The sequence below is a fragment of the Oreochromis niloticus genome, linkage group LG17, assembly GCF_001858045.2.
Source record: "Oreochromis niloticus isolate F11D_XX linkage group LG17, O_niloticus_UMD_NMBU, whole genome shotgun sequence".
Lineage (NCBI taxonomy): Eukaryota > Metazoa > Chordata > Actinopteri > Cichliformes > Cichlidae > Oreochromis > Oreochromis niloticus.
This window is the reverse complement of record NC_031981.2, coordinates 22,939,690-22,964,109: the sequence shown is the minus strand read 5'-3', so window position 1 is coordinate 22,964,109 and position 24,420 is coordinate 22,939,690. Positions and strand designations below refer to the sequence as shown.

The 24,420-nt window shown below is 43.8% G+C and overlaps 2 protein-coding genes across 2 annotated transcripts; both read left to right on the top strand.

The window, feature by feature from the left end:
* The first annotated feature begins 4,097 nt into the window (after positions 1-4,097).
* Positions 4,098-24,202, top strand: LOC100700746 (GTPase IMAP family member 4-like). The gene is made up of 2 exons (XM_025899845.1): positions 4,098-4,128; positions 23,241-24,202. The coding sequence occupies exon 2, from the start codon at positions 23,279-23,281 to the stop codon at positions 24,200-24,202; it is 924 nt and encodes a 307-aa protein (XP_025755630.1). The 5' UTR covers positions 4,098-4,128; positions 23,241-23,278.
* Positions 19,951-22,162, top strand: LOC112842573 (nascent polypeptide-associated complex subunit alpha, muscle-specific form-like). Its single transcript, XM_025899367.1, has 3 exons — positions 19,951-20,758; positions 20,789-21,019; positions 21,128-22,162. The coding sequence occupies exons 1-3, from the start codon at positions 20,221-20,223 to the stop codon at positions 21,754-21,756; spliced, it is 1,398 nt and encodes a 465-aa protein (XP_025755152.1). The 5' UTR covers positions 19,951-20,220; the 3' UTR covers positions 21,757-22,162.
* Positions 24,203-24,420: the final 218 nt, after the last annotated feature.

Below are 24,420 nucleotides of genomic sequence, written 5' to 3'. Positions count from 1 at the left end.
AAACACACCTGAAGACAGTCGGGAGAAATGGGTAAAGAACTTTTCAGACCGGAATCTCACTGAACCTGAAAAGAGGGTTTTAGCCAAAGGACTCAATTTCGCCATTTCTCCGCAACAGTTGCCCATAGTGGACCTCATCACAGCCACAGAAACGGCCATACGGATTAATAAATTATCACAGACAGAAGCAGAGCAAATCAGGATGAAAGTCTCAGCCACCCTCTCCAGTGCGAAAGTCCCTCCGTCTAACCTCACACTACAAGAAAAGAAGGCCGTTGCTTCCCTGAGCAAAGACCACAACATCACTATATTACCAGCGGATAAGGGAAGGTGCACCGTGGTCCTAAACACAACGGATTACCACACAAAGCTCACTACTCTCCTCAGTGACAACAACACCTACGAAGCTTTAAAACGAGACCCCACAAGCAGCTACAAAAAGAAAGTTATAGCTTGCCTTCAAGACCTTGAAAAGGACAAAATCACTGACCGCCTCACATATCACCGCCTTTATCCAGGGGATGCCATACCCTGCATTTATGGACTTCCTAAAATCCACAAGGAAGGGGTCCCACTCAGACCCATAGTCAGTAGCATAAACCTCAGTCACTTATAACATTGCGAAACACCTTGCTACCATCCTTGCACCTCTCGTGGGGAACACCCCACACCACATCAAGAACTCCACCGACTTCACCGACAAGGTCCAGAAACTTACCCTGGATCCAGATGAAACCATGGTGTCCTTTGATGTAGTCTCTCTCTTCACTTGCATACCCACCACGGAAGCAGTGGAGACTGTCAGAAAACGACTACAAGAAGACAGCTCCTTGGAAGACAGGACCAACTTCACACCCGATCAGATTTGCACTCTGTTAGACCTCTGCCTTACCACAACATACTTCAAATACAACGAAGGCTTCTACAGACAAAAACATGGCTGTGCCATGGGCTCCCCTGTGTCACCTATTGTAGCCAACCTTTACATGGAGGAAGTGGAAAGAAAGGCTCTTGGCTCTTTTAAAGGGAGAGTACCCAGCCACTGGTACAGATATGTAGATGACACCTGGGTCAAAATCAAGACACAGGAAGTGGAATCCTTCACTGCGCACATTAACGCCGTGGATAAAAACATCAAGTTCACCAGGGAAGACACAAAGGATTACTGTTTGCCTTTCCTGGACTGCGCTGTGCACATTGAAGAGAATGGCAACCTCAACATTGAAGTTTACCGGAAGCCCACACACACGGACACGTACCTCCTCTTTGACTCCCATCACCCTCTGGAACACAAACTTGGAGTAATTAGGACCCTACACCACCGGGCAGAACATGTTCCCTCTAAGCCTGAAGGGATAAAGAAGGAACACACACATGTAAAGGAAGCACTGAAAACATGTGGTTATCCTAACTGGGCGTTCATAAAGTCAGCAAAGAGGCACAGAAAAGAAGATCAGACACCAGCGAGGGAGGATAAGAAAGACAGACGCAACAACGTTGTCATCCCCTATGTAGCCGGTGTATCAGAGAAACTCAGGAGAGTTTTCTCCAAGCACGACATCCCAGTGTACTTCAGACCCAGCAACACACTCAGACAGAAACTGGTTCACCCGAAAGACAAAACTCCAAAACACAGACTGAACAACGTGGTGTATGCTGTACAGTGCAGCGAGGAATGCCCAGACCTCTACATTGGAGAGACCAAACAGCCACTTCACAAGCGCATGGCACAACATAGAAGAGCCACCTCCACAGGACAAGACTCAGCAGTCCATCTGCATCTTAAGGATAAAGGTCACTCTTTCGAGGATGCCAATGTTCACATATTGGACAGAGAGGACAGATGGTTTGAAAGAGGAGTGAAAGAAGCCATCTATGTCCACTGTGAGCGACCATCTTTGAACAGAGGCGGTGGTTTACGACACCAACTGTCTGCCATCTATAATCAAGTTTTGAGTTCCCTCCCCAGACGACTTAACCCCCACTCACATCCTGGGCCATCTGACCTCAGGAATTCACATGACAAGGTGGGGCCAGGTTTCACAATGAGCTCACCCGAAACCTTGGCTGATTAGGTCCCACACCCGCTTTCACACCTTGGCGCATGTGATTAGAGGATCACCAGGGGGTCCTTTGTCCCTCCTTGGGGGGATACTCCCACTGGGTTTAAATCTGGGACTCTCGGCCATTTGACCTTAGAACTGAAGAAGCTTCTTGGATGAGAGGTGAAACGTCTTCAAGCAACTTAAAGAAGTCCAGACGCTTTTCTTTGCAAACTCCTTTGACTATGAGGGTTAAAGTTAGATGAGACTAGACAAGGACATGAGAAGCCAAGCAGGAAAAATAAGATGAGAGAGAGGGAGAAAGATGCAACCGCCTCCGCCAAAGCCAAACTGCCCTTTAAAAACGCATTCATTACTAACACTCTTACATGAGAATATTATTCAAGGTTTAGGAACAGTTTAATAGATAAAGGGTACAGACATGACTCTTAGTGATGCTAGAACAAATACAAACATAGGATTAGAACCCCAGTTAAACACGGGACAGATAAGTTAGAGTAGCCATATAAACTAAACTTGAAGAAGTTATTAATCCAGAAAATGACACCTACTGATGCAGCGCATTATTGAGGGGATGAGACCTACACATGGGGACTTACATTTCCTTAGGGATTAGTAAAGTATTCTAATTCTGAGTTACTAAAAGCTAGAGTACCGATGAAACTCAGGATCCCTGGTAACACTCTAGTTGTAGGTAATTATACCTAATATATGATCAGCAAATGAAAAACATGCTAGCTCTTGTTTAGAACTGAGTTTGCTTTCATTCATAGCGATTAAAACTGGTCTAACCAATCTAACGGCATGAGGGGGTGTGGTTCAGTACTGAAACTATTTCTGAAACTGCATAAAGCAAAGCAACAGAAAGTTTCTGAACTTCAGCAGCATTAGAAACTCTGCGCAGTACAACCCAAACATGGCAGGCAACGGTAAGTGATTACAGCATGGAGTTACATTTTACCCACATTTGGTGCTTTTACTTGAACTGTGAATATAAATTATGTATGGTGTTAGTATTAGATCAGGATAAAGTGAAAGTAGAAAGCATCTTGTGCCTCATCTTATTCAAAGGCAACCAGTTGTATTAAATTCCCGAAACTGTAAGTGAACTGCAGTCATCATTATGTTGGTGTGTGTGCTAATTAACTGGTCCATTTTGGCCGTATTGTAGAAGTTCATTATCAGTCACTTTGCACCATCAGAGGATGAAGCTGACTGGTTACAGTCAGGGTTAAAGTTGGGTTATTCCTATTCTTTTTTTTTTTCTAGCAATAACAGCAGCAAGAAAGATCATGTTAGCTAGCTGCACGTCAGCTATGGTGCATGAATCTGGTGATAGTTAGTTTATAATATCAACTGATAAATTCTGTTAAATTTCAAATTGGCCATCTGAGTTGTCAAATGATCTTCAGGAATTTCCTTACAGCATTTTTCTGCAGGAGACAGCATATAGTTCAATGTAATGTAATGATGATCAATATTATCCAGGAGAAAGACAGCTCAGTGTCAGATTTGATCCTAAAGCAATCTCTCCATCAATCAAACATCCCGTTCTAACCACCAACCCAGAATATGTCATTTTATTTTTATTCAATTGTCCTTCAAAGTTTTGGAAATCAATGAAAAAAGAAAATAATTCTTCCTGACACACATCAACAAATGGTTTGGCTTCTTAGAAACAGCATTAGGTAGAATTAGGGTTCCAATCTTTTCACATGTTGGCAATAAACATATCTTTGATACATACAAATATATCCTCCTGAGAACCAAAGAAAAAAGAATCTTCTAGTGATGTGTTGGTCGCGAACGAAATGGCTCTTAGAGCCGGATCTTTGACATGAACTACGCGAGCCGTGGTTTTTTGTTTTTTTTTTTCTTTCTCTCACCCTCTCTCTCACAGTTTTTTTCCGCTTCACTCCGCATGCGAGCCTTGTGCTTTGCGCTGGGAAGAGGGGGGAGGGGCGGTAGTTACACTACTCTGTTCCTGTGCAGTAGCAGCACAGGAACAGAGCAGGAGGGAGAGACAGAGAAAGAGAGCCAGGGACAACAACGTCACATTAGAAAGGTATAGTAATCATCCACAACTATTTTCAGTTGCGGATGATAAAGGATTCAGAAAGTTTATTCATGCAAGTAGTAATATACCTGTACCTTTTTTGCCCCACCCACCCCACTTCCCCTTTTCCCCCCACTTCCCCTTTTCCCTCACCCCCTCCCCTTTTCCCCTGCGCGTCCATGTGAGTGCGTGTGAGCGTGAACGGACTTTTGCTCGTGCATGTGAGTTGGGGGGTCATATGAGTTTACATGTGTTTAATAGCTTTTTATTTAATGAGACCATTATGTGTTTTAATTAAACTGTTTTTAAAGGATTGTATAGGTCTCAGCGCTCTGTTATTTACACATAGATGATTTATTTTAGCTAGTTTAGGAGCATTTTACTTTTTCTTTAGTGCTTCGAACAGTCACAGGAGCAAATAGTTTTAAACAGAGCACCACAAACAACATGTATTCTTTTAGAAATCAACTTTGCTTGTGATACTTCTAAAAAACCGTGTATTCCCACACAACATTTAATTTAACTAGTTTAGGAAGATTTCACTTTTCTAATAGTTTCATAGGCTAATAGTTTTCAAAGAGAGTGCCACAAATAACAGGTATCCTGTTGCACACTTGGATTAAAATGAATTGAAACCAGTGTGGCTTTGTGAGTTCGCCTTTACTGTATCTGCAAACATATATGTAGACATAGCACAACGTTACACACTTTTGCAGTCTCACACAACTCTTATAAGCGCACTGCCTTATGGTTAGTGGCTGGGCTTATTTACTCCCGCTAGAGCTGCTCATTTTAGGGGATACTCCCTCTTGTGGTGTAACGGAGGAATAACTACCCTTTCTGCACTATGTCATTTTTGGAGACTGGGGCACACATTATTTTACAACAATCAAAGAAAATACATATTTGAACAATCAGACCATTTAACTAACTATAATATTGTAACTAAAGATTATTTGGGTGTGTCCTGTTTTGTCCACGATTTCTTTCTTGTCCTTACAATCCCTTTAGAAATAAACTGTGATACTTGTAAAAACACATATCCCCACACAGTGTTTAATTTAACTAGTATAGGAGCATGCCACATTTCTTTAGCACTCTGAAAGACACACAGAGGCTATTAGTTTTTTAAACAGAGCACCACAAATAACATGTATTCTTTTCGAAATAAACTGTGATACTTCTAAAAACTGTGTATTCCCACATAGCCACACGAGCACTGTATCAACCCCACAATGTTCCTTTAATACAACTAGTCCTATAACTATCTACTAGTCACAAACACACATAGATGATTTAACTGTTTTAGGAGCATTTTACTTTTCTTTAGCGCTCTGAAAGACACAGAGGCTAATAGTTTTTAAACAGAATACCACAAGCAGCAGGTATTCCTTTAGAAATAAACAGGGATACTTCTAAAACTACATATTCTTAACTCTGCAACAGTTAGACAGAGGGGTTACAGTTAGACCCCCTACAGTCAGCAGAAGAAGTCATAAAAAAAGAGCCATCCTTATCAAGAGCATCCCAGCACTCACACATCCCAACTGTAGTTCCATAGTTTTCCATTACAAAACAGTTCCTTTATCTTATCTTATCATGTCAGAGGCCAACTGAAACCAAATCCACCTATATAAAAACATCCCATCAGACACACAGTATTTTCCTCAGCACTTCACAACTGCCCCAAGGTATAGTGTTTTAACTTTTTATTTTTTCGGATCTCAGACACAGCGGTGTGAGGTAGTTAGCACACAGTTTGGACGTGTAGAAAACATCGTTTGTTTGTTTGGAACACACCAGCAGAGAGGTAGAATTCATAGCTGTTCATAAGAGTTTAATTTAATCAAACCTCATTTTACGGATCTAAGTGGCTCCTCATCACTACCCAATTCACCATTTTATTTAAATATCAGAATTTTCAGAATGAGGATCCAAGCGGGACACAGAGGCTGCTAGTTTTAACACACCAGAATGCAAACATAAATAAAAGCCTGACTATCCTGAGAGCCTAGCTGCAGCGACACCTTTCTTTCACACGGATGCCTGGATGTGCGTTGGAGCTGCCTTTGCTACCCGCACACAGCGTTTCTGACCTACGGGCGTTGCTTATACAACAGAGAAAAGCAACAATACAGCGTGTTTCTCTGCTCCAAGACATCGGGGGGCCTTTCACACGGTAAGCATGTCTGTTATACCCAGTGCATAAATGTCTGTATGTCCGCGCTGATTATTCAAACCCTGTTTAAAATGTGACACATATGTTGTCTGAAAACAAATCCTCTAAATTTGCAAAGTTACTGATTTGAAAATATATTTTCAAATTTTTAGTTGCATGACAAACATACGATAGACTCTTGAGCGTATTTATTTATATAGCTACATTCACAATGGTACAACCGTGCTAAATAAAAGATGCCCAAGCACCAATGCACTCTAATGCAAGCCTCTAAACTGTGTGTTTGATAAGTGCATGAATTGTACCTCTACCTCTACAGCTGAAAACAGTTTGTATCCGCACTCTGAGGGTCTGCTGAATTGTTTTTAATATGGCACTTTTTGATGAACTGCAGATGATGAATTCCTCTTTATTGGAGATAGTGTCCTTAAGTTATTGTTGCTCATACTTACTGAGTTCCCTAGCTACTTCTTTACTATGTCAGTAAACTTTTTGAAAAGGAAGGTGTTGTAGATTTAAAGAAACATCCTAATTGAAGCAAAGGCAAAAAATTGGAATGAATTTTATGTGACTGTTCATATTAAAGCCAACAACAAGTGAAAATCCAAAACAGACTCCAATCCTTTGTATTAATGATCTCCCCCTCTCTCTCTCTCTCTCTCTCTGTGTGTGTGTGTGTGTGTGAGTGTGTGTGCCCTCACAGAAGGAAGGTCACAGCAGGAGCTTTTCTCAAACGCATTACCAATCAGTTTATTTTTTACAAGTAGTGTAGCTCATACAATGGTATAAATGTATTATTTGCGATACTTTATGAATATGAAACTCTAAAGATTTTGAGTTCATGCACATTGTGAAACAAGAATCTAAATATTTTGTGTCACAATGATTTCTATAAAAACATGTTTATGGGGACAATGTAACAAATCTTTTGTGCGCCCAATTAATGATCAGTGGTAATTGAAGAGGAAGCTTGAACCCGGGCTCTGGACATTTTCATGACAAGTGACAGCGCAGACATCTACTAATGAGAGAACATGTTTTATCATCATAAACACGATGATATGAAGCATCATTAAAGTGTCACTTCAGTAATGTTGACTCATGTTTTTAATAGATGACTTTAAAACACTAAACACTAATTTCTGTGGTTTATTTTAAGCTTACACAATATAACATGTGGTAAGACGACGAGTTTTACTTCTCACTGTCCGTGTTATATGTATCTATTTATCACGTATGCTACTTTGCTCCGTGGACTGTAAAATGTTTCATTGTATTCATAAAATAAACCAAACTTTCACCGTCTGCATCTTTTACTGTTTTTCTGCTTTTGTTCACTCCAAGTTTGACAAAACCTACAGACATCCAGAGTTAACTCACTAACAATGTGGAGCAGTCTCAGTGTATTTAGCTGCTTTTTCCCTAAACACAACCAACTGAGAGAAACGCTTGTAGTCCTCACTTTGGTCATTTGAACGCTGAAGGAGATTTGTTCCATAGACACCTTATACTAGTGTTTCCTGCACTTAATCTATCACTACTATGTTCTATTTAAATCCAGATTCCTTTTATAGTTTGCAGTGAGAACAGAAAGGAAGATGAATGATTGCGTTTTTATGATGCATAGTAAAACTATCCCCTCTTCTTCTTCTGTCTGTGTGTGTGTGTGTGTGTGTACAGCTCGGGCGCTGAGATGATAGGACAAGAAATAGCACAGTAATAATAATCAATAGTGAAAGACAAAAGAAAAAAAGAAAAAAAACATTGAAATTAGAAACTGCCAGTATCCATAATGAATTAAATGTCATGGATATGTAATAAACACGTTTATACAATGTGAGCTTTCTCAAGGTGAGTACAAAACGGAGTCCAGGATTTTGAGAAAACATTTGCTGCAGGTGTTTGCAGGTATCGAACTTTTTCCAGTTGAATGACTGATAACATGTCAGGAGGGAGGAGCAGCGGACTTCCATTCCTTTAGAATAAGTCTTTTCGCAATCATCATTCCGAGGTCGATTGGCACCCGCACAGTCGCAGGGATAGTTCTGGAACGTACACAGCCAAAAACTGCAATTTCTGGATTGGGTGAGATGGAAATTCCATAAGCTTTAGAGTACCAATCAAATATTTTGGACCAAAAATTGGTCAATGAGGGGCAATGCCAAAAAGCGTGAGCCAATGTGCACTCTGATGTTTTACATCTGTCACATATGGGGGAAGTTGAAGGATAAATTTTGTGTAGTCGAACCTTGAAATAATGTAGCCGATGGACAATTTTAAATTGTATTAATTGATGTCTGCTGTTAACAGAGCAGGAATGAATTTTTGATAGGCATTTGTCCCACATCGATTCTGATATTTCTATGCCCAAATCCTCCCTCCAAGCGTCTCTTATCCTCGTAGTCTGCACTTCAATGCTGTCATCAAACAAATGTACAAATGTAGAAATCAAATGTTTGGAGTAAGGAGGGCTCAGGAAGACCTTAAAAAGGTTATGTTCATGTGGAACATCTTGGTAATTCTTCATATTGGATTGCGTAAAATGCCTGACTTGTAGGTAACGGTAAAAATGTGAATGTGGTAAATCGAATTTTTGCTTTAGCTGATTAAATGATGCAAATTTTCCATCTATATAAAGATTTGAATTTGATTAAGCCCTTCTCCTTCCAAACATAGTAGGATTTATCACCCCAAGTAGGCAAAAAGGCATGGTTATCACATATTGGTGCCTGCACAGAGGAGTTTGGCAGTTCAAAAAAACCTCTAACTTGGTTTAAAATCCGCACAGATTGTTTCGGAACAAACCCCAGTTTCTTAAGACTCTCAGCCCTCCCTACTTTTGAGAAAAGCAGGGCCTCTAGGGAGGAGTCCCTCACAATGCCAGCCTCCATTTTAACCCAAAGGGGATGTTGAAGTTACCAAGATCTGAGGATGTCTGTTGCCAGAAGGTCAAGGCTCTTAGATTTGCAGCCCAGTAATAATGTTTAAATATTGGTAAACTCAGGCCTCCCTCCAATTTGGATTTTTGTAGATGTAGTTTTGAAATCCTAGGATTCTTGTTGTTCCATATGTAAGAAGTAATAATCGAGTCCAACTCCTTAAAGAAAGAGGAAGTGAGATAAATAGGAAGATTTTGGCAAAGATACAGAAATCTAGGAAGAGAGACCATTTTTATGGAATTTATACGACCAACCATAGATAGGTGAAGAATTTTCCACGACTCAATGTTATGCTTTAATCTTGATAAGAATTCAGCAAAGTTCAAGCTAAAAATTAATTTGGGATCTTTAGGAACAGTTAATCCAAGGTATGTGAGATGGTCGTTAACTATTTTGAATGGAACATTACAAAGAAAACTCGGCGAACCGGTTTTAGACAGAGGCATAAGTTCACTTTTAACCCAGTTAATTGTATATCCTGAAATTTTGCCAAATGAGGTGACCAGATTAAGAAGGGATGGTACAGATTCTTCTGCATTACGCAGGTATAATAGTACGTCGTCTGCGTACAAACTAATAACAGTTTCAACCCCTCCGACCAAGAGCCCTTGTAGTTTTGGATGTGCTCTTATCTTAATCGCAAGGGGCTCTAATGCCAGAGCAAATAGAGCGGCGGACAGGGGGCAGCCCTGCTGAACAGAGCGCTGCAAAGGAAATGGCGCCGACCTCTCTCCATTTGTGAGAACTGAACAGATTGGATTTGCGTATACTAATTTTACCCAAGATATAAATATTTCACCAAACCCAAACTTCCGTAATGACTCGAACATATAAAACCACTCAACCTGATCAAAGGCTTTGTGTGCATCAAGAGCTAAAATTGCTGCTCCTCCCGAACTACCATGGTCAGAATAGATGGTGTTGAGAAGACGTCTAACATTGAAAAAAGAAAGTCTGCCAGGGATAAATCCCGTTTGATCAGGGTGAATAATGGAGGTCAGGTACTTGTTCAATGTAGTTGCTAAAATTTTGGTTATCACTTTTCGATCAAAATTTTGAAGAGCAATTGGCCTGAAGTTAGCAGGATCTAAGTCATCTCTGCCTTTCTTTAAGATTAACGAAATATTTGCTTCATACAGAGTTTGGGGTAGTACGCCCCTGTTTTTAGAATCACGCATCATCCTAAGCAAGAATGAAGCAAGACCATCAGAAAATTTCTTATAAAATTCTATGCCAAAACCGTCAGGGCCTGAAGCCTTCCCAGATGCAAATGACTTAATAGCAGCTACCACTTCTTGCAATGTAAAGTCCGAATCGAGTTGATCTCTGGCAGCTTCATTTAGTCTAGGCAGACAGAGAGAATCAAAAAAGTCATTTAAGGCAGACTGTGGTACGTTCAGCTGGGAAGAGTACAACTCCTGATAGAACTCTCTGAAGCGCTTATTAATTTCTATAGGGTTTGTTAGAAAAGCACCAGATTTAGATCTTATTTTGTGAATTGCTCTCGAAGCTTGTGTTCCTTTCAGTTGTTGCGCTAGCAATTTACTGGGTTTGTCTCCAATCTCAAAATATTTATGTTTCAGCTTCAGTAGTAGATTGGTAACCTGGTCACTCATAATTGCATTGTATTCGTATTTGAGTTTTAATAATTCTCTGTAATCCTCAGGTGATTTAGAATTCTGGTAAGCCCTTTCTAGACGAGGAATGGCACTATTAATTTCAGAAAGTCGCTTCATCTTCTCCTTTTTGAGGCCTGAGCTATAGGAAATAATTTCGCCACGCATTACAACTTTTAATGTTTCCCACAGTGTTGAGTCAGAGACCTCTCCGTTGTCATTTGAGTCAAGAAAGTCCCTGAGTTTGGGTGTAATATATTTAATAAACTTTTCGTCACTGAGAAGGGTTGGGTTGAAACGCCAGGAATAGTTCACTTTAGGCAAACTACGACTCAGTGATATAGATGTGGGACTGTGATCAGAAATCAAAATGTTATGATATCTGGAATTTGAAATTTGAGAAATAAGGCTTGAACTGACCAAAAAATAATCAATTCGACTGTAGGATTTGTGGACGCCAGAGTAAAAGGAGTAATCTTTATCAGTGGGATGTTGAAGTCTCCAAATGTCTACTAAATTTCTAGCTTTAGAAAGATTATTCAGAAGCCGCACAGAGGCAATCTCTAGGGGAGGGCGAGATGACAGCCGATCAAGATAAGGGTCTAAATAGCAGTTCCAATCTCCTGCTATTACTATATTTGAGTCAGTATCATCCGGTAGCAAGTCAAACACCTTTCTGAAAAACATAGGCTCATCTGTGTTTGGGCCGTAAATATTTAGTAGGGCTAACGGGAGAGAAGCTATCATCCCTGAAACCATTATGTATCGTCCCTGAGGATCGTTGATTACGGATTTTAGTTGAAATGGGACATTTTTCTTAAATAGTATGGCTACCCCCCTGGCATGTGATGTAAAGGGTGACTGATATATTTGAGATATCCAGTTACATTTCAAAACATGCCGCATTGTAGATTTTATATGGGTTTCTTGCAGAAAAATTACATCTGCACAAAGAGATTTCAAATGTTTAAATACTTTACCCCTTTTGACAACTGAACCAAGCCCTCTACCATTCCATGATACAAGCTGCAAATCTCTGTTTCCCATTTGTATACTAGCCTGTGACCTAGCCATTATAGTGGGGAAAAATGAAAAAAAGAGAAATGATAAGGAGTGACATTGTTCATACAAAATGACCAAAAGTCATAAACTGGCAGTAATGAAACTAGTGCACCTGAGCTGTAGAACAAGAACGAATCAAAACATAACCCACCCCTTCCCCAAAAAACGCGTCCCCCGGAACCTGACGCATAACATCCCCTCTTCACTTCGAAGGGAGCTGCCGGGCAAATGGCAAGATATCTTCACGCCCACCACTCAGAATAAAAACATAAATGTGCTATGAATTACCACCACAATGTAATAGAAAAAGCAAACATCATTCACTGAGAAAATGCTAAACCAGTAAGGATGTCTCATCTAAAGTTGTTGGTATAATGTTGTACTTGAAAGTCCAAAGCCAGTTCTTAGCATGGTGTCTTTTAAAGTTATGAGTCTTAATATTGCTCAGGCATTCCTGCAGTCAGAACCACTACAGTTACCTTAAACTAAGACCTTAATTTCTCATAGTCGACCCGTGTCCTTTAATGCAGCGTGCCGCCTCATCTGCGTCGTTGAAGATTGACGGTGCTTGTCCGTCACGCCAGTATACATAGAGCCTTGCCGGGTAACGTAGTGTGTGCTTGATTCCATCACTGCGCAGGGTTTGCATCACACCATTAAAAGCGCGACGCTGGTTCATCACTTCGTTGGTGTAGTCTGGAAATATCATCACCTTGTTTCCTTTATACTCGCAGCCTTTTTGCATCCTGCAGCGACGCAGGATCAGCTCCTTCTCCTGAAAATGATGAATGCGGGCCAGGATAGTGCGTGGTTTAGCACCTGCAGTTGGTTTCGCTTTGCGCGGTGTGCACGATCAACTTTTATCGGATGTGGAAAGTGCTCCTTTCCCAGCAACTCCGGGATAAGCCTAGAAACAAAGTCAGTGGGCATTCCTTTTTTCTCGTCCTCAGGTATGTCGACAATTTTGATACTGTGTCTGCGAGAGCGGGCCTCTAAGTCCTGGAGTTTGGTTTTGAGTTGGTTGGCGTGCTGAGTTAGGTCCGAACATTTGGCTTCTAGCGCTTCTACGCGCTCGTCCAAGGCACACGTCGCTTGTTCTTGACTTTCCATGCGGTTTTTCATGTCTTTCTGCTCCGAAAGGAGCGACTGAAATCTAGCCTCAAAAGTATCAAACCGCTCGTCAATCTTCCCCATTATAGACATGGCCATTTCCCGACACATCTCCTTGCATAGGGTGTAGGTTCTGTCTTCGTGGGGGGCAGCCTCTGGTTCGGTAGGGCTACTGGTGCTAGCATTAGCCCCGCTAGTGGTGTTGCTAACATAGCCCTCGATGGTTTTATTCTTGCTTGGAGGGTTCGTTTTCGGTCTCATTGCACAAAAATGGACAGCGTAGATCAGCCTGGAAACATTCACCCGCAAAAAGTATCCGCCTGTGTAAGAATTTATGGTGGTGTTCAGTAAAAATCTGAGTTTTGGTGGAGAGCTCTGAAAAGCGCGTCTACATCCTACCGCTGCTCACTAGCGCCCCCAAAAATATATTTTTAAATCAGTAACTTTGCAAATTTAGAGGATTTGTTTTCGGACAACATACGTGTCACATTTTAAACAGGGTTTGAATAATCAGCGCTGACATACAGACATTTATGCACTGGGTATAACAGACATGCTTACCGTGTGAAAGGCCCCCCGATGTCTTGGAGCAGAGAAACACGCTGTATTGTTGCTTTTCTCTATTGTATAAGCAACGCCTGTAGGTCAGAAACGCTGTGTGCGGGTAGCAAAGGCAGCTCCAACGCACATCCAGGCATCCGTGTGAAAGAAAGGTGTCGCTGCAGCTAGGCTCTCTGGATAGTCAGGCTTTTATTTATATTTGCATTCTGGTGTGTTAAAACTAGCAGCCTCTGTGTCCCGCTTGGATCATCATTCCGAAAATTCTGATATTTAAATAAAATGGTGAATTGGGTAGTGATGAGGAGCCGCTTAGATCCGTAAAATGAGGTTTGATTAAATTAAACTCTTATGAACAGCTATGAATTCTACCTCTCTGCTGGTGTGTTCCAAACAAACAAACGATGTTTTCTACACGTCCAAACTGTGTGCTAACTACCTCACACCGCTGTGTCTGGGATCCGAAAAAATAAAAAGTTAAAACGCTATACCTTGCGGCAGTTGTGAAGTGCTGAGGAAAATACTGTGTGTCTGATGGGATGTTTTTATATAGGTGGATTTGGTTTCAGTTGGCCTCTGACATGATAAGATAAGATAAAGGAACTGTTTTGTAATGGAAAACTATGGAACTACAGTTGGGATGTGTGAGTGCTGGGATGCTCTTGATAAGGATGACTCTTTTTTATGACTTCTTCTGCTGACTGTAGGGGGTCTAACTGTAACCCCTCTGTCTAACTGTTGCAGAGTTAAGAATATGTAGTTTTAGAAGTATCCCTGTTTATTTCTAAAGGAATACCTGCTGCTTGTGGTATTCTGTTTAAAAACTATTAGCCTCTGTGTCTTTCAGAGCGCTAAAGAAATGTGGCATGCTCCTATACTAGTTAAATTAAACACTGTGTGGGGATATGTGTTTTTAGAAGTATCACAGTTTATTTCTAAAGGGATACCTGTTATTTGTGGCACTCTCTTTGAAAACTATTAGCCTATGAAACTATTAGAAAAGTGAAATCTTCCTAAACTAGTTAAATTAAATGTTGTGTGGGAATACACGGTTTTTTAGAAGTATCACAAGCAAAGTTGATTTCTAAAAGAATACATGTTGTTTGTGGTGCTCTGTTTAAAACTATTTGCTCCTGTGACTGTTCGAAGCGCTAAAGAAAAAGTAAAATGCTCCTAAACTAGCTAAAATAAATCATCTATGTGTAAATAACAGAGCGCTGAGACCTATACAATCCTTTAAAAACAGTTTAATTAAAACACATAATGGTCTCATTAAATAAAACGCTATTAAACAAATGTAAACTCATATGACCCCCGAACTCACATGCACGAGCAAAAGTCCGTTCACGCTCACACGCACTCACATGGACGCGCAGGGGGAAAGGGGAGGGGGTGAGGGAAAAGGGGAAGTGGGGGGTGATAGGTTTGTAGCTTGAACCTATTCGCTGGAACGTTGAAGGCAATGTGATTACACAACAAGCAAGACACGAGTAGGCAACATTCTTTATGTTTCACGTGCACGGGAGAGAACTGGACAGGCACCGTTCCTTCGCTTGACCCCAGTCGCTCTCGTCCGCTCTCCCATAACACTGCTCTTTTATTGTGGTTACATGAATATGCATAGGTTCATTAACATATGACATCTTATATAGGTATGCATGTGAACAAAGAATACCGTGTGTGTGTGTGTGTGTGTGTGTGTGTGTGAGCTGCTGACCAAAAAGGTCATAAAGAGGGTAACCTCCCCACACCCAATCTATGGTTCACCCTAGATAACACAGTGAAGCCATACAAAGGGCAGGAAGTTTTACCACATCAGACCTTCACAAGGATGTTTGCCTGTGATAAAACACTACAGCCCCCCACTCAGAACCTCGAGAATCTGGGGAGGGGAGAACAAAAGAATTCCTTTCAACACACAGTTAAAGTACAAATGGTAAGAATAAAAATGACAAACATTTAACAATTCACCTTAACAGGGGGAAAAGGGAAGTGGGGGGCAAAAAAGGTACAGGTATATAGGGAAAGGGGAAGTGGTGGGGGAAAAGGGGAAGTGGGGTGGGGGTGGAGGGGGCAAAAAAAGGTCCAGGTATATTACTACTCATGCAGGCCCATATGACAGAGAATGTGCATCTTCTTTTTGTTTTCATATTTTAATTTATATTTAATTGTGTTGTGGTTTGCAGTGTTTTGTGTTGTTTCACTTTAAATTTAAAATTTAAAAGGAAGAAACTGAAAATTTAAATAGTTAAAAGTTGAACTGTGAATAGTTCGTTTTTGTATTATATGATTTATTTATTACATTTTATGTGGAGTGAATAAATAAAAGTATATTTACGGTGGCCCCTAGAGACAAAGCATGTACAAACTTCAAAACACGTACGAACCCTGAAGCACGTACAAACTCCAAAACACATAAAAACTCAGAAGCACGTAAAAACTCCAAAACACGTACAAAACACAACAGAAGTGCTCCAGAATGCTAGCCGCAGTGTTAAGCTTTTGTTACCTAGTGGCTACACAAGCCAGCAAGTACCAACAACTGGATTTGGTGTGTGGTAGTAACAGGTAAATGAACTTTTTTTTTTTAATTATTTGAATATATATGAGTGTTTGTGTATAAATACACAATCCATACAAGTATGCTTTCAATTGTGTAATTTAAGTGATCTAAGTAGCTGTGCTTTGAAGTTTGTACGTGCTTTGTCTCTAGGGGCCACCGTAAATATTTATATATAAACATATATAAATAAAACCACTTTTTTTACATTAGTAATTCCTTTTGTGCATAATTTTATATTATTGTAAATAATTAATTAATTAAAGCAACAAAACAACCTGAAGAGCTGGTTCGGAGCTGAAAGAGCCGGCTCTTTTTAGTGAGCCGAGCCGAAAGAGCCGGTTCTCTAAAAAGAGCCGGAAATCCCATCACTAGAATCTTCCCATTGAATCTTTTTTTTGGGGGGTGATTTCCTTCCTCGTTGGAGCTATAAGTGGCCACCCAGACTTTCCTCCATTTAGGACATCAGGAATTAGTAGAGTAGCTCAAATAAGTTATGGACATGAATGAACAGGCTGGTTCTCAGGTGGATATGGTAGAGTGTTGTATTTTATTGATTGATTGATTGATTTTGTTTCTGGGTCTTAGATAAGTTCGGGTACTGCATAATCTGTTCACTTATACCAGGGGTGTCCAAACTTTTTTCACTGAGGGCCACATACATAAAAATATAGGAGGGGCTGGGCCACTTACTAGAAATTAGGTATATAACCTTAACTGTAGCGTATTAAAGTTAGAAAAATCATTTAAAAGTGGTCAAATGTGTTATATTGTTGAATATAATTAAAGACAAAACTGCCTTCATCACAGCTTTCCATAAATGGATCTTTATTAATTTATTCAGAAAAAGCTTTGGTAGCTCATTCTCAGAACAGCAGCAGATTTCTTCTTAGACGGAAGATTTACAGCACAGAGAAAAAACAATAAAGGGGAAAATGGGACGGGTACATTTCAAGTTTGTTATTTAAGTTCTTAGGCTTAGCAACACACCTGTTAACGTTCATTTGAAACGGTTATCAACATTAACAGACTGAACTGGACTTAATAACAGGAGTACATATAATTTTAGTAAATTATTCTGGTGAGTATCAGCTGCGCTGGGTATGTAAATCGGGCCATCCAGCGGCGGTGCTCATTGTACACCACTCGTGCCAAAAATCCGGACAAATGTCACTTGATCAAGGAGCAGATCTGCATCAGATGAGATCAGCTGACTTTGCGTGTGCGTGCGCTGTGCACAGCGGTGTGTACTCTGTGTGTTAACAAGAAAAACGCATATAAGAAAGTGGTGCGCAAAAGCAGGGTAGTGACAGAATTGATGCGCATTATTGATATTTGAAGCACGTGTACCTGCACATGCATGCATATTAACACACGGGTACTGTGGAATATATTTTGTACTCACCTAAAGTGCTCGTGCTCTCGTCCAGTCCCCGCAAAAAACATTAGTTGTGCGGTGTCTGTGGCATCAGTGCTCGGATCGCATGCGATGGAGTAAAAATCAAAAGCACAGCTTTATCAGACAGTTGCAGTTTAATGTTGGCTGGCGAGTCTTCAATGCGTCGCACAACTGTATTTCTGGACATGCTGACGTTGTTGAAGTCCTGCACTTTTTCCGGGCACATTATTTCGGTGACTTTAACGAGGCAGCGTTTTATGAGGTCTCCATCTGAAAAAGGCTTGCCATGTCTTGCGATGAGTTGGGCGACCTCATAGCTGCTATTGGAGCCTTTTCCTGGACAATTTGAGCACGAAAAAATACTGTTGCTGACCCCGCAGGATAGCTACCATTTGCTTTCATTTCTGCTCTCGCTCAGCACCAGTGTAGGATGCATAGGCCTGATGTTTGGTTTCTGTCACGGTTCTGGGTCCGTTGGACCCAGTATTTTGAGTTTATTATATTTTGGTTACTTTTGCATTATGGATTGTTTCTTATGTTTCTCTGACACTTTGTGTTTCTGTTATCTTGGTGTTTTGGATTTTCTCATTTTGTGGTGATGATGATTATTGTTATTGAGTTCCATGTTTCTGTTTATTGGTATTTAGGATTTGTGTTCTCATGTTTTGTGTGGGTTTAGTTCCATGTGTCATTTTCTGTCTGTCTCTCAGTGTCAGGTCTGCGTCTTGGTGTTGTGTTCTCATTTCCTGTTTTATTGTGAAGGTCCGCGTCTCATGTGAGTGTGTTCAGTTTTACCTCTGTCTCGTCTTGTTGATTACTCCCAGCTGTGTCTCCCACCTGTGTGTAATCTCCCCGTGTTTCTCTGTGTATTTAAGTCATGTCTTCAGTCATTGTAGTTGCTGGTCCGTCTGTGTATCCACCCTGCGTCATCTGTGTGTCTCCCTGCCGTCTTCCATCATTCCGTCTTCTGCTATTCGTGTTCAGGTTTGTGCTCTTGTTCAGGCTCTGTAGTTTAGTTTACCCAGTATAGTTCAGTTCTCCGTTTGCTGTTTTGTCCTTTTCTTTTGTGTTTAATAAACCACCCTATCACCTGTACAAGTGCCTGCATTTGGATCCTTCCTTATTTTCCACACGGCTCATCTCACTCGCCGTGACAGTACGGACCAGCCAGCTATGGATCCAGCGGCATTCACCCCACCCACGGAGCTTCGAAAGCTCATAACGGACTCAGCTACCAAGTTAATCAACCTGTGGCTAAACCATGAGGGAGAAGCGTTTCTCTATGCTGTGGAGGACAAGCTACAACAGCTTATCTCCGATTATCCCTGGCTATTGGACTCACTCCACCCGCTTGTTCAAAACTTCATTCTCCACGAACTACACCTTCACCCCCCCGCCGTCACTGCTCGCCCGCTCGCTTCAACGGAGGACGTGCCGTCCGTACCGCCGGATGAAGAGTTACCCGGCCCGTCGGAGCCGTCTCCACGGAGGAAGCGACGTTCACGCCGTCGGCGCGGCACCCCACAGCCGGAATTCAGAATGTCAGAGCAGCCGGCTGTGGTGAGTGAGAGGGACACTTTTGTTGATTCTGTTGCTTCTGTGACTGTGGTTTCTGGGGCTGTTTTTTGTGTTTCTACTGAGGATAACCATGATTTCCCCGTCTCACCCATGCCCGGAGCTTCTAAGGCTGCCTGTTCGGAATCCTCGTTCCAAGTTTATGACCGTGTCCGCTCCTTTATCCCGTCCTCACTTCCATCCCAGTCAAATGCCAGGCCTGTAACGCTGCCCTCAGTTCAGTCAGCTCACTCACCCATTCAGCCACCATCCTCACTGTCTCATGCTAAGCAGGGAACACACTTCACCATTACATCTGCTGGTTCTCTTAAGCTGGCCACCTCTGTGACAGTTAGTCCCTCTAGGGCCTCCCCAGAGGCTGGGTGTCACTCACCAGCTGACTCTGGACCCCTAGAGGTCAAGACGCCAGCGCCAGCAGTTTCACTGGGGTACTCACCAGAGCAGTCTCGGCTCTCAGCGCCCCCTGAGAGCTCAAGTGAGTTCACCCGTCCGCCTCCGTCCTCTGCTGAGTGTATTGGGGAACACTTTCAGCCCTCTGAGGACTGCATCCCACTGTTGCTGCCTGAGTCTAGCCACTGTGCTGCTCAGTTCCAGCCAGTGTCCACACCGGCAGAGGTCTGCGCACCTGCTGCCCCAGTGTCTGCTTCCACTGGAGGGCCCGAGGAGCCCGTCCAGTCTCAAGCCACGTTAGCTGGGGGTTCAGAGGAGCCCAGCCAGCCTCAAGTGTCATCAGCTGGGGGTTCTGGAGAACCCAGCCAGCCTCAAGTGTCGTCAGCTGGGGGTTCTGGAGAACCCAGCCAGCCTCAAGTCACGTCAGCTGGGGGTTCAGGTGAACCCAGCCAGCCTCAAGTCACGTCAGCTGGGGTTCAGGTGAACCCAGCCAGCCTCAAGTCACGTCAGCTGGGGGTTCAGGTGAACCCAGCCAGCCTCAAGCCACGTCAGCTGGAGGGCCCGAGTCGCCCGTCCGGCCTCAAGCCACGTCAGCTGGAGGGCCCGAGTCGCCCGTCCGGCCTCAAGCCACGTCAGCTGGAGGGCCCGAGTCGCCCGTCCGGCCTCAAGCCACGTCAGCTGGAGGGCCCGAGTCGCCCGTCCGGCCTCAAGCCATGTCAGCTGGGGGTTCGGGAGAACCCAGCCAGCCCCAGGTCTCGTCAGCTGGGGGTTCGGGAGAACCCAGCCAGCCCCAGGTCTCGTCTGCTGGAGGGTCCGAGTTGCCCGTCCAGCCTCAAGCCAAGTCAGCTGGAGGGTCCGAGTCGCCCGTCCAGCCTCAAGTGTCGTCTGCTGGAGGGCCCGAGTCGCCCGTCCAGCCTCATGCCACGTCTGCTGGTGGGTCCGAGTCGCCCGTCCAGCCTCATGCCACGTCTGCTGGTGGGTCAGAGGAGCCCACCCAGCACCACGCCTCGTCTGCTGGGGGCCCTGGAGGACCCAGCCAGCACATCCTCATGTCAGCTGACGGTCCGGGGAAGTCGGTTCAGCGGTCACCTGCTGAACTATTCCCCGTGCCTGCAGCATCATCGCCTGCAGCTCCATCCACGCCTGCAGCTTCATCCACGCCTGCAGCATCCACGCCTGCAGCCGCAGCTTCATCCACGCCTGCAGCCGTCCCGCTGCCGTCAGGTTCCGCAGCCGTCCCGCTGCCGTCAGGTCCGGCCCCCGTGTCTTCATCCACGTCAGGTCCGGCCCCCGTGTCTTCATCCACGTCAGGTCCGGCCCCCGTGTCTTCATCCACGCCTGGTCCGGCCCCCGTGTCTTCATCCACGCCTGCAGCCGCAGCTTCATCCACACCTGCAGCATCATCGCCTGCAGCCGTCTCGCTGCCGTCAGGTTCCGCAGCCGTCTCGCTGCCGTCAGGTTCCGCAGCCGTCTCGCTGCCGTCAGGTTCCGCAGCCGTCTCGCTGCCGTCAGGTTCCGCAGCCGTCTCGCTGCCGTCTGGTTCCGCAGCCGTCTCGCTGCCGTCTGGTTCCGCAGCCGTCTCGCTGCCGTCTGGTTCCGCAGCTGTTTCGCTGCCGTCAGGTTCCGCTTCTGCTCCGCCTTCGCCTGGTCCTGCCTCGTCGGACACGTCCACGCCTGGCCCTGCCTCGTCTAGCCCTGCCTCGTCAGACTCGTCCACGCCTGGCCCTGCCTCGTCCAAGTCTGGTCCTGACTCGTCCAAGTCTGGTCTTGCCTCGTCTGGCCCTGCCTCGTCCCCGCCTGGTCCTGCCTCGTCTGGCCCTGCCTCGTCCACGCCTGGCCCGGCCTCTGTGTCTTCGTCCACCCCTTCTGCTCCGCCATCGGCTGGCCCTGCGGTTGCCACGCCGTCATGGAACCCGACTCGTCCTGTTCCGCCTCGCCTCTGCTGGCCACTTTCCAGGCCTCTAATTGGGCATCATGGCCGTCGAGGCCGGCCTCCTGAGAGGGATCGTCGCCGCTGCTGGCATTGCAGCCGACCTCCGGATCTGCTCAGTGGCCGCCGTTGCCGTGTGCACGGTCGGCCTCCGGAACTGTTTGCCCGTCGCCGCCGCTGCCGTGTGCACGGTCGGCCTCCGGAACTGTTTGTCCGTCGCCGCCGTTGCCGTGTGCATGGCCGACCCCCTGACCTGTTTTGGCCCCTGTATGGCCGACCTCCGGGTCGACCCCCTGAATTGTTCATGGACTCTTGTTGAGCTCTAGTTTGGTTTTGGTTTTTGATTTGTTTTCCTGTGTTCTTGACCTGTTTTCGTGTTTTTGGACTGCTTTGGATTCTTGTGCTCCTTGTGTTTTGTTTCGGACCCTCCGTCCTTGACCCCCTCCGCCCGCCCTGGTCTGGTGCTCGGTTTTGCTGTTCTGTTTTGTTTTTTTTGTTTTTTTTTTGTTTGGGGCTGTCGGGAGCCACCCCTTAGAGGGGGGTACTGTCACGGTTCTGGGTCCGTTGGACCCAGTATTTTGAGTTTATTATATTTTGGTTACTTTTGCATTATGGATTGTTTCTTATGTTTCTCTGACACTTTGTGTTTCTGTTATCTTGGTGTTTTGGATTTTCTCATTTTGTGGTGATGATGATTATTGTTATTGAGTTCCATGTTTCTGTTTATTGGTATTTAGGATTTGTGTTCTCATGTTTTGTGTGGGTTTAGTTCCATGTGTCATTTTCTGTCTGTCTCTCAGTGTCAGGTCTGCGTCTTGGTGTTGTGTTCTCATTTCCTGTTTTATTGTGAAGGTCCGCGTCTCATGTGAGTGTGTTCAGTTTTACCTCTGTCTCGTCTTGTTGATTACTCCCAGCTGTGTCTCCCACCTGTGTGTAATCTCCCCGTGTTTCTCTGTGTATTTAAGTCATGTCTTCAGTCATTGTAGTTGCTGGTCCGTCTGTGTATCCACCCTGCGTCATCTGTGTGTCTCCCTGCCGTCTTCCATCATTCCGTCTTCTGCTATTCGTGTTCAGGTTTGTGCTCTTGTTCAGGCTCTGTAGTTTAGTTTACCCAGTATAGTTCAGTTCTCCGTTTGCTGTTTTGTCCTTTTCTTTTGTGTTTAATAAACCACCCTATCACCTGTACAAGTGCCTGCATTTGGATCCTTCCTTATTTTCCACACGGCTCATCTCACTCGCCGTGACAGTTTCATAATGACATCGTACATTATACTCTTTCATAACTGCCACAGTTTCAGTGCAGATCAAACAGACACACGTCCCCTTGAATTCTTTGAAGAAATATTCACTCTCCCACCGTGTCTGAAATTTTCTGCACTCACTTTCTACCTTTTGCTTCTTTGGTTCTGTCATGTTTGGTAACTTGGGGTAAATTTCTTCTGTGATTGTCCTTTTTGGTGGAGCAACTGCCTTGATCAACAGTAGCTCCCCCTGGTGTTAAAACTAAGAAGTGCAATACACTCAAGCAAAAGTTGAAGTGCGGGCCATATTCTATTCTATTTATAAAATTACTTGAGGGCCAATTAAAAATGGACCGCGGGCCGGACTTTGGACACCCCTGACTTATACCTATTAGACTAGGATATACAGAACAAAGTATTTGAATGGATCGATGTAAATATTTTGGGGATTTTTTTACCATTCATTGCCACAGTTATATCAAAAAGAAATATACCTATATCGTAATGTAGTTTAATTCTTCAGGGTTATAGAACTCTCTAAAATGCAGATCTTTGTCCACAGAGCCCATCAGGAGAAATGATGAAGTTTTGAGGATTGTAATGGTGGGGAAGACTGGCAGTGGGAAGAGCGCCACAGGAAACACCATTCTGGGACCAGACTTCTTCACATCTAGGTTCAGTTCTAAGTCGATAACTGTTCACTGTTCTAAAGCTGAAGCTGTGGTGGATGGGCAGAAGGTTGCAGTCATTGACACCCCAGGCCTCTTTGACACCACCTTCGGCATGGATAAAGCAGCTAAAGATTTTTCCCAGTGCATCGGTTATGCTTCTCCTGGACCTCACATCTTTCTGGTGGTCATCAAGTTGGGCAGATACACTGAAGAGGAAATGCTGACGGTTCAGAAAATTCAAGAAGCCTTTGGCCAGGCAGCAGACAAATACAGCATGGTTCTCTTTACTGGTGGGGATCAACTTGAGGACACATCTATAGAGGAGTTCTTGGGGGAAAACTTAGAGCTGCAGGAACTCGTGGCCAGATGTAATGGCCAGTACCACGTCTTCAATAACAAGAAGAATGACCGAGCTCAGGTCACCGAGTTGCTCATGAAGATCAGAAGTATAGTTCAGAAGAACGGAGGAAGCCACTACACCAATGAGATGTTCCAAGAGGCTGAGAGAGAAATCGAGGAGGAGAAACAACGAGTCCTGAAAGAGAAAGAGGAGCAAATACGCAGAGAAAGAGAAGAACTGGAGAAGAAAATCCAGGAGAAATATGAGAAAGAGATGGAGAAAATCACTGAACAACTCCAGAATGAGAGAGAGAAGGAGCAGAAAGAGAGAGAGGAGGAAAGTGCAGAGAGTGCAGAGAGGCAAAGGCAGCTTCAAGACATGTTGAAAACAATACAGGAACAGCGTCAAAGAGACGCTGAAGACGCCCATCGAAAACTATGGGAAGCCCAACAACACAGTGCCAGACTTGAAGCTGAAAAAAGAAAGAAAAAGAAAAATTGTGTAATATTGTGATTTATTCAATGAAAGCCACTCTGTGATCTTAGTGGAGGAAACAGTGTCAGTCAGTGTCATGGCAACTAAATTCACACATTAGAAAACTCTAATCATTGTATTTGAGCCTCATGATATAAAACTGACACTTAACAGGTTCACCCACTGAAAACTACATGGTTGTCTTTGAGCAGCATAACCACACTGCAAATATTCATACCTGTACCTAACTTTTCATT